This window comes from Lolium rigidum, chromosome 6 (assembly GCF_022539505.1).
Source record: "Lolium rigidum isolate FL_2022 chromosome 6, APGP_CSIRO_Lrig_0.1, whole genome shotgun sequence".
Taxonomy (NCBI): domain Eukaryota; kingdom Viridiplantae; phylum Streptophyta; class Magnoliopsida; order Poales; family Poaceae; genus Lolium; species Lolium rigidum.
In genome coordinates this window covers 139,347,713-139,358,057 of record NC_061513.1, presented here as the reverse complement: position 1 = coordinate 139,358,057, position 10,345 = coordinate 139,347,713, and the positions used below count along the sequence as shown (strand labels likewise).

The 10,345-nt window shown below is 41.7% G+C and overlaps 2 protein-coding genes across 2 annotated transcripts; both read left to right on the top strand.

The window, feature by feature from the left end:
* The first annotated feature begins 689 nt into the window (after nucleotides 1-689).
* Nucleotides 690-1,668, top strand: LOC124668654 (heavy metal-associated isoprenylated plant protein 2-like). Its single transcript, XM_047205757.1, has 3 exons — nucleotides 690-802; nucleotides 903-975; nucleotides 1,060-1,668. The coding sequence occupies exons 1-3, from the start codon at nucleotides 794-796 to the stop codon at nucleotides 1,392-1,394; spliced, it is 417 nt and encodes a 138-aa protein (XP_047061713.1). The 5' UTR covers nucleotides 690-793; the 3' UTR covers nucleotides 1,395-1,668.
* A 3,760-nt stretch (nucleotides 1,669-5,428) lies between these two features.
* On the top strand, nucleotides 5,429-8,262 carry LOC124659426 (transcription factor-like protein DPB). The gene is made up of 9 exons (XM_047197301.1): nucleotides 5,429-5,532; nucleotides 5,626-5,738; nucleotides 6,562-6,605; nucleotides 7,000-7,053; nucleotides 7,145-7,285; nucleotides 7,373-7,441; nucleotides 7,532-7,627; nucleotides 7,996-8,066; nucleotides 8,156-8,262. The coding sequence occupies exons 1-9, from the start codon at nucleotides 5,429-5,431 to the stop codon at nucleotides 8,235-8,237; spliced, it is 774 nt and encodes a 257-aa protein (XP_047053257.1). The 3' UTR covers nucleotides 8,238-8,262.
* Nucleotides 8,263-10,345: the final 2,083 nt, after the last annotated feature.

Below are 10,345 nucleotides of genomic sequence, written 5' to 3'. Positions count from 1 at the left end.
CCAAAACAAAACATCCTGGGATGGAGAAACGAGAGCAACAACTCACCATACATCAGTTCCTCGAACGACTTTGCGCCAATAGAATACTACCATACCTGTACTATTTGCACTAGTACTGTATTTCATAGGCGTATATACAATGCAAGTAGCCCCCATACCTGTACTCTGCTTGTCGCAGTGGTATTAGTCGGCTCCCTAACTACCTTGATAAGTCGGCTCCCCAGATTGCAGGTCAGTCAAGCACTGATAAAAATAAATAAGACTAGCTAACGTGACAGCAACCGCGAACATTGCTATATACTAATCCATTTGATGATAAGTACTAATTCAACTTCAAACCACCTGCTAAGAGTACGTACATGCTTAACTGCCGCATCATTTTCGTTGCAGAAACAAGCCAATTGAATTAGTTTAGCCTCCCCTGTGACAAGTTACTGAAAGTCTTAGGACCTCAAGTATACAATTCCTATCATGTCAACAACCGATAGAGTCGGCCGAGCTGAAATATCTATGAGCTGCTCACCTACTGCAACTAGTACCACGACTAGGTACTTGACTTAAGTTTGATTTTTGTGCATAAATTGATCTAGCACTGTCACAATGATTGTTACTACAATTGACCGAGTCCAGTGGAAACCGTGGAATATATATGTACATGATCCTCGCATCTGTGTGTATAAAGCTCGCCTCCGAGAGGAAGCTTTTGCGCGAGCCTTTTTTCTTAGAAGCACATATACTAAGGAGTACACCAATTAGTGATCTTCAAGTATCCTAGTTTAATCTCGCTGCGACGATGACGAAGGTTAGTTTCTCTCTGTTGTGCGTTCTTAATTTCCTTCCTCCCTAACAAGCTAGCTTGTGGAAACTCTATCGGTTAGTCACCATGGATTGTTCTGAACCAGATGGTGCTTAAGGTGCCGATGGTCTGCAAGAAGTGCAAATCCTGCTCCCTGCAGATTGTCTCGAAGATCAAAGGTCTTTCCTCTCTCTTTCTCCCTCACCATAATTAGCTAGATTGTCTCTTGGTACTTACAGGATATTCATCTCCTTTCATGGCAGGCATCAAGTCGATGACGTTCGACGAGGAGAAGAACACGCTGACGGTGGTGGGGGAAGTGGACGTCGTGAAGGTGGTGGCCAAGCTGCGCAAGGCGAAGCACCCGGCGACGGTGGTGACGGTGAGCGACGAGAAGAAGGAGGCCGAGGAGAAGAAGAAGAAGGACGAGGAGGAGAAGAAGAAGAAGGAGAAGGAAGCGGAGGAGAAGAAGAAGAAGGAGATCGCCGCCGCGATGATGCAGTACTGCCCCAAGCAGGCGTACTGCCCCAAGCCTTACCCGCAACCAGCTTACTGCTACACCGTCGACGACCACCCCGGCTCCTGCACCATCGTCTGATCAATTCGATGTTACTGCTGCAGATTAAGCCGCTTCTCCAGGAGCCTCAATTTGTTTGTGTGTAAATCGTGTTCATCCGTTCAAATGATTCCCTTTCTCGCTTCAAGAAAAAAAGATTCGGCTTTCTTTTATTTTTAGGACATAAAAGATTCAGCTTTCATGCACATTATACCCTTCTCTGAATCTATTCCAGTTCCTGTGAACAAGAATTGTATGCCTCAACGTACTCTCTTTTAATTTTTGCTACTACTTGGCAACTCGTGTACTTGCAATCTGCAAATGAATTGTTCGGTTCATGGTAGTACGGCTTTGGGTATAAAATACTACTGGAAAAGTGATGCGGTTCTCAACTTCACCTAATGTGACAAGTAAATTAGTCTGCCGGTCGGCATTGTCAAATCGAACAGTTTATCGCAACAATCTGTCGTTGTTGATACTAGAACTTTCGTATGCAGTTGCCGATTGGTGTTTTCTGAGAAACAAATAATTTCTGCAATGGACACAATGATTCCAATCTACAAGTCAAGCTATGATTAGAGGAAAGTACAGGAAGAATTATAGGAAATAAAACATTGGAAAGGTGTAGAATTATTTTATCAAAATAAAGCTATAAGAAAATTGGAATCTACTGCACAAAACAGGAATGAAAAAATAATATTGTTAAAGTATCCGTTTAAGGTTAAACGGCTTACTCCGTTCAGGGCCGCCTTCTGTATTATATACAGTAGTTGGTTTAAGTAAGCCTGAGTAGCTAAGAAGAAGGGTACGCCCCCAACAACATTAGTGATGAGTCAGCCTGTTTCATTGGTTTAAGTGAGACCATAAAAGAAAATTACTCTCCTCAGTGGTTCAGGAAAATTGTTGGCAATAGAAACTTTGTCTGGCAACACATTCCACCAAATATCAGATTTGGAGGTATCTTTCTTGGTATTGATATCGATTTACATAAGGTTTTGGATGTTGAGTTGGGAGAACACTCTGTTAGGATGTTTCTTTTGGATAAGAACTCCAAATTAAAGTGACACCTGATCTATGCGTATGGCCTAGCTCCACATGAAGAAAAAGACCACTTCCTTGTAAAATTTGCACAAGTGTGCAATAAATGTAAAGGGGGTGTGCCTATAGGAGAAAAATCTTCTGAGAAGAATAAGCCATGTATTCTACCAATGTGGAGTCTGGTATTTAGTTCCATTGTTGATATTAATGGAATAAAACAAGTGAAGCTCCTTTTGGAAGATGGTAATCGTGGTGCGCTCCCGCGAGGTCGCGTTTTCGAGTCCCAGACTCCGCGATTTAGTAACTATAGCTCTCTCTGCCTTAATATAAATATCGTATGGGTTCCTCCCCTTGCTGGTACTCGGTTTTTTTTTGGGAAGATGGTAAGCACGGGCTAATAATTTACATGGCCCCATTTTGAGAAACTAGACATGTGATGGGACTCCAAGAAAAAAGCGATGTAGCAAGAGTTATTTCCCTATAAAGATGACTCGATGGTTGATATTAAACTCTCGGAGCAACAATAGAATTACGCTCCTCTTTCCTCTTCAAACAACCTACAAAAGAAAATAGTGTTGCCCTCTGTCCCCAACTCCATAAAGTGGCCATCAAGCACAATATTTCGTACTAAAATTGAAAAAATATATATATAATGTAGTAAATAAAGCAAATATGCATCAAGTAAAGTTATCAGTGTAATATGAAAGGTAACTAAATGCGATGCAAAAGTAAATTGGTGACATAGGCATCCCCAATAGGCCTGCCGGAGATGGTACCCGGGGTTTACTGAGGGCCCACGACCCGAAGATTATGAAGCCCGGAAGCCTAATTAAGAGATAGTTTGGAAAGCTAGAGTTGTATTAGGAATAATAACTTGTAACTATTACGGGACGAACTCAAAGAGTCTCCCGGTATTTGTAACTTGTACATCACGAAACTCTCGGTTCCGCCTCCTATATAAGGGGGAGTCGAGGGACAAAGAGAGCATCGATTTCATATGGTGTCTTGTATTTTCTCTTCAACTCTTTCGTCCATGTGTTGAAGATCTTTGTGTCCATCCTAGGACTTCCTCTTTCAGTAATCCCTTCGCCCAACTAGCCCTTAAGGACTTGGCGGTCTCACTTCGTAAATTTCTTGTTTGGACACTATTAGTACTTTTTCTTGTATTATAACCTTAATTTCAGCCTTTTGTTAATAAAAACTATGTAGCATGAAAATAGTCTCGTGTTGTTTTCTCGACGCAATAAAGTGCAGTAAAAATTTATTGCCCCATTATGTTTGTGAAAGCTTGTTTGTATAGTGGGAGCAACATAGGTAGTAACATCACACATCTTAAATATTTTGGTGACATGACATGACACTAGATGAAGAAAGAGAGTAAACTGGTAACTAGCTATGTTACCATAACACCGCACACCCCAAGACAATATGAGACGGGAGTGGTGTTTTGGCACATGGAAGCATATGCTCCCTTATTTTGAAATGCATGTTACACCATTTTGAAATTTCAAAAAATTGAAAAGAAAAGTTCACACGTACATTTTCACGTGCTACGTGCTCACAAAGTCGTTTCATGAACAAATAATTTGTCGTGTGACGTGTGTAAAAAAGACAAAATTCAATGCTAAAATAAGATTTTTTAGAAGATACATTTTCTCTTTTTTACATAGATCACAAAAAATATTGGTTCCTCGCGAAACTTGACGAACACACTTATATTGTGGAGATGTGTACATGTTTTCGAAATATAATTTTTTAGTAGAGGGACCATACGCACCCGAGAATCGAATTAAATTTCCGTCTACAACATAATAAAAGACATGATACATGAAACCACATATAAGTTATTATCCACTATTGAAGTAGTAACATAAACTAGTAATATCTGGACACGTTTTGCATCCACCGTGATTCTTAAAAGATACGCTCAAATATTACTTTTCATCCATATTACTTTTCTTCAGGAAAGTAGAGGATTCGACTACTATAATTTTGGCATGCACATCGTTGTGAGTGACATGTTTATTTAAAATGCCAATCTCTTTCGTAAAATGTAAGCCGCCACGATCAAAAAATGAACCGAACGTTAACACATTCTTCTATAGAATAGAAATTATATCATGCCACCATACGACATTATTAATGAACAATTCACGACCATGATTTTTTTTGCGGAATAGATAGAAAGAGAGGGTACAGCCAGTTCCACACTAAAACTGTGCAGTTACAGGTCTGGAATCAATGGTGGGCTACCGACCATTGACTTTACTGCATAACAAAACCGTGTGGTTTCATGAGTGGCAACTTGTAAGAGGGGCTTTATTTCCTTCCGGGCACCTCGATGCTAATATGGTACGTCATTATATGGCTAGCTGGATGTGGAGAATGTTTCCAATAAACGTTGCACACATAAATTATGCAAATGTTTTAGGGCGGAGTCTATGTTTCCCATATTGTTTGTGTGCATATTTTAAGGGCCTATTGCATTCAAAGGATTTTTGTGGGATTCCTAAGAAATTACCTAATTAGTAGTAGTTTTATGGATTTTATGATTTTCTCCCATGTGCTGCTTCCTGCTCAATTTCTTTTGAGTTTAATCTCTTGGAAACTCATATGGCTCTTGTGTTCCTGTGTATTATCTGCAATCTTGTTTTCTTCTTCTATGTTTTGTAAACCTGCGAATCAAAGAAAGGCCATAAACACGATGGAGACGGCGTTTCATAAGGTGTCTGAAAAAAGCTGAACATTCGTTATAATAATCTGAAAAAAGCTGAACATTCGTTATATCAAATAATGAATTACCACAGAGTAATATGGTACTAAAAGATTTGACTGCCTACAAACTAGTAACGGTGCGAATCGAACGGCAAATTACATTATTTTTCATGACCTGTCCTCTCCCCTTCCTTCCTCCTTGAAGTACCGTAAGAATGCCCTTTTACTCTGGTAAAATAAAGCAGGGAAAGCAACTTTACTCTCTCTCTCTCTCCCCTCTCTGTCTCTCTCCCCGGGCAGCCCAAACAGCAGCTCGAGCCGCCATGGCGCCTCCCAGCGGCGATGCTTCTCCGGCTGGTCCCGCCGCACTGGACCTGGCCGTCGTGCACATTCTCGAAGCTTCCAGTCTCCCTCCGCTTCCCGAACGGTAACCAATATGCCCTCCTTGGTTCCGATTCCTCGATCAATTCCTTGTATCAAGGCTTTAGGCGAGGGGATCTTTTTGGGTTTCTTGATGCAGCGGCGGCAATGCGGCCCCAAGGAAGGAGGAGTGCGAGAAGAATAAGGATAGGAAGGAGAAGGGTGGGGCACCGAGGATCACCGGCTGGGGGCTTCGCGAGTACAGCAAGATAGGTCAGATGACGCGCCATGATTATAGGTCGCGTATATTTACTAATTAACGGGCGTGGTTCATCGTGCACATCTCGCTCGGTTGTTGATGGAAACTGTTTCTGGAAGGAACCATTTCTGGATTTGATCTGTAGCTTGATGTTCTTCATAGAGGATGTTTGCGAGTGCGTCTTCAGTCTTGGTGAACAGTGCTTTTGCTCTGGCTATGCTGTATTAGGTTGGCAACTTCGTTGAGTTTCCAATGTGTTGAGGGATTTTCCGTGCTAATATTTCTGTGCTTACCATCAATTTACTCCAATTTTAATTGTAGAGACTAGATAGTCCAATTTGGGCTAGAAGGTGCAGGGGATGGATGAGGGATTCACAACTTAGTTATAGGTGGGTCGGGTGCTTCCCTGAGGATTTGGTCTGAAACTTAGGAAATTTATGTCAGATTTTCAGTAAACATCGTTACTTAGCTTTTATTTTTTTTGCGGGGGAACATCGTTACTTAGCTTGATGCCATGTTGGCATATACAGCATGGTATGTTGGGTGATATAGGCAATGATTGTTACATATGATGTACAAGCATATTTCAGTGTTCACCGCTCATTACGGTTACTTTAGTTCACTCCAGTGATAGGTCAGAGGAAGTTGTGTTGATAGAAAATTTGTGAGGTCATACATGTATGCTATACCCTTGTTCGGGATGCTCTCTGTCATCTTTTGTTGCAAGACGATGTATTTCTGTCATGAATGTAAAAAGTTGCTAACCTGGTACTGTGATTTAGTCAGAAACATACACCTGTGTACTTTGGATAATGATTGTTTGGCTTGATTTTGCAGTTTGTGAAAAAGTTGAAGCCAAAGGAAGAACAACATACAATGAGGTATCCTCCAACCTATGTATACTTCACTGTTTGGCCATAATAAATCACTTTCTAGTGCCATGTTAATATTAATGGAGTCTTATCTCCTGTCATTGTGCTCTGGATTCCTTCGTATAACCTGTAATCGTTCAGCCAAGATGGAAATGAACTCCATACTGAGGCCATATAAGCTCAGGATAGCTTTCCTGAGCTTATGAGGCGCAAAGAGCAAAACAGTCATCATCCTGCCATTTAAATACTGAAAGCCACAAAAGAAAGTACTTCCATTACATTGCTGTCATGCTATTTTTTTTTTATGATAAATAACACGCCTTCCAAAGATTAATGTTTAAGAAGAGATTTTTTTTCTCCCCCCTTGGGCTTTCATCTACCTCAACAGCTACATCTATTACAGGTTGCAGATGAAATTTATTCTGAGCTGAAGTCCATGGAACATATTGGTCAAGGGGTTTGTTCCTCTTATTTTGTATTAATATGGACCTCTTTCTTCCCCTTTGAGAAAACTTTTGTGCTAAACGAGAATATGCTTGTCTTTATAGTTTGATGAGAAAAATATTAGGCGGAGAGTGTATGATGCTTTCAATGTTCTCATTGCACTTCGAGTTATTGCCAAAGAAAAAAAGGAGATAAAGTGGATGGGCCTTTCGAATTACAGAATCGAGAAGATGAAGAAGCTGGAGGTCAGTAGTTGTGCTTAATTTGCAGGTCAGATGAACATTACCCTTTATGTGATTATGAATTAAGTGCTACCATATTCTGTTTCAAAGGAAGTTCGCAGAGAACTCATAAATAAGATTAGGAACAAGAAGAGACTCCTCCAGGAAATTGAAAAACAGGTAAAGTGTGTTGCAGTTATCCAGCAAGTTTTCTTTGGTTTTCTGTACTTGCCTGTTATGGCCTGAAGACTCTTTCTTATTCATTTGAAGTTTGATGACCTCCAACATATCAAGTCGCGTAATCAGACACTGCAGCGCTCAGCAGAGAATGCTAATGGCATCCGCCTTCCTTTCGTATTGGTCAAGGTATTTTTTTCCTTACTCTGCAACCATGGGAGAGTGCTTAACCCAATTACTGCAACTAAGCTGTAACATTGGCTGTATTTTATTGCCCTTGTACGCTTGATTAATTTGGGTTGTCTCAGATGGCTTGTTTTAGATATTGATTTTGTTAATCAACCAGCATTCCCATGTTTATAACTGCCAAGCTAACGTAGCAATGTGGATTACTTTAAGTACTAGTGAGTAGTGACTACTTCAGATAGTGTAGCATTCCTATGCCATGCTTGGAGTGTCTTTCAGTTAGATATGTAATGGCATTAAAATGCCGTCTTACAAGAGACAAGCAAAAGAAATTTGTACAAGTGAAATTGATGTCATTTATCTTTAAACAGACATCTCGGAAAGCAACGGTGGAAATTGAGATTTCAGAAGACTCGAAGTTTGTCCGTTTTGAATTCAATGGGTATGTCCCTGTTAACTACTATTTTTTCATACTTCTTTCCAGATTAGCAGGTCTAGCTCCTAACCTAAAGTCTGCAACTCTGTTTTCAGTGCACCATTCACATTGCATGATGATCTCTCAATCCTTGAAGGGGTCAGGCGTAAGAAAGAACTGTCATGCACCTCTCATTAGAGATTCAAGAATCTGCTAAATCAAGTGACATGTCAGAACTGGCACAGCCAGATTCTTTTGCACAGCTATGTATAGCTATATACTCTTATGAAAACTTGACCTAGTTTATAGGGCAATCTCTCAGGCTTGAGATTTTAACCTGCAATTTTGTCTCCTTTTTATGCCTAGCAGGTTATTAGGTCTACGGTAGATGATTCTTATATGTGCTGCTATGTGTAAACGTTGATAACAGCTTTGGTTCTGAAGCTTGCACACAAGCTGCGTTAGTTATCCTGATATTCTTTTCCTTGTCAAGTCATTGATTTTTCTAGCAAGAGTTAATGTGTGAGTGATGCTGGGTGCTCATTTCAGCGTGGCTTCCATGATCAGTCTCATGAAGGCATGTACGTTGCTTCAACCTTCCCCTTTCTATTTAGGTAAATCAGTAGGAAGATTTTCATGTGTGCTTCCTCGAGACCTTGAGAGTCTCTTGATGTCATGTTGTAGAAGTAGGGTGATGTTGTATCATCTTGAAGCATTAACACAGTGCCCATTCCCCAAAAAGGAGATGGAAAAGATTATCGCAATTCTGTACTTCCTTCTTCGATCTAGCTCACCAGACAATTATGGGAACTGAAAGAAATGCCTTTTGTCAAGCTGCATTACTTGGTAGGATGAAGTCCTGCATCCATGAAATATTTGGTACGTGAGCTTCATGAACTGTTTTTTTTGTATATGTGTGAGGGGCGAACGGATAAACAGTACTGCTCATATTATCTTTACTTTATTTATTTAAAGTAGTCAACGATTTCATTGTCCTCTTAACTTTATTTGATTAGCATGGATGATGATAGTTCCTTGGAACTTGGAAGTATTCTCATATCGAGATAGTTCCTTGGAACTTGGAAGTATTCTCATATCGAAGTCGTTGACGAAGAAAGCTTCATCTGGTTGATATCAGTGTTGCAAGTGGTTCACGATTTCGGGTACTAATTGGACGCCGGAAGTATGTAAATCTTTTCAAGTGTGCACGCCGAGTGGCATCATATTCTGGGAGGTTAAATCCTTTGTTTCGCTAAAAAAAAATTCATCTTTCTTGCTTTTTTGTTTTGGTCTGTTGGTGGTCACTCTTGCAACGCAGAGTGCAAAGCTGGTACACGAGCCCCAAGCCATTTGACCAGGCGATGCTCCAGTTTTGTGCGTGGTAAAAAGATCGCTCTATCACTGTCCGAACACAGCTTGCGCATGGCATTTCTTCAGGCCTATTGTTCTGCCTCAGTGAAACTTACTAAGGTAAGTGTCTCTGACGAGCTCGAGGCGGTGGCGATGGCGTTGATGCGGAGGCAGAGGTGGAGTGGCAGCAGCAGCCGGAGACGGTGATGGCGACACCGGCGCCCGTCCCCAGGGGCAGACACATGAAGACAGTGACGGTGGGGCCGGCACGCAAGAGCTCCCGGCTCCAAGGCCCGGACGTGTCGCTACCAATCCTACAGCAGGCACAGAGCAGGGCGGCGACGAAGAACCTCGAGGATGCAGGTGTGGAGATTAGTGGCTAGAAGAAATGATCGATAGACGTTGGAGGAGACGATCAACAGGATTCGCACCCTCCATGGCGCAGTTAGAGATGACCCGGACCAAAGCTGACCTCCCTCTTACTGCCGCTATCATGTGTGTGTTACCGAGTCGTTGGGGCGCTTGGTATGAGGATTACTGCCATGTATGAACCTTTTTCATTCTGATCTGGGCAGTGGCCCTTGTGTGTGTGTTGGTGTTGGTTATGTGTGCAAGAACAGCCGTCTCCCCGACGAGGCCCTCAGGACGTCTTTTTTCCATCCGGATGGACGAAAATGAGGACGTCTTTTTTTCACCCGGATGGACGAAAACGGCCCAGTCGCGTTCCCGGCTCCTCGATTTCGTCCGGATTAGGCCTTTCATCCGTTCGGAGAGCCCAGGCCACCCCCCCCCGGGAGCGCTTGGGGACTCCGGACGAGAAAAAAGCGGGGACGGGCTGATACGTCTCAAACGTATCTATAATTTCTTATGTTCCATGCTAGTTTTATGACAATACTCGCATGTTTTATATACACTTTACATCATTTATACGCATTTTCCGGCACTAACCTATTAAC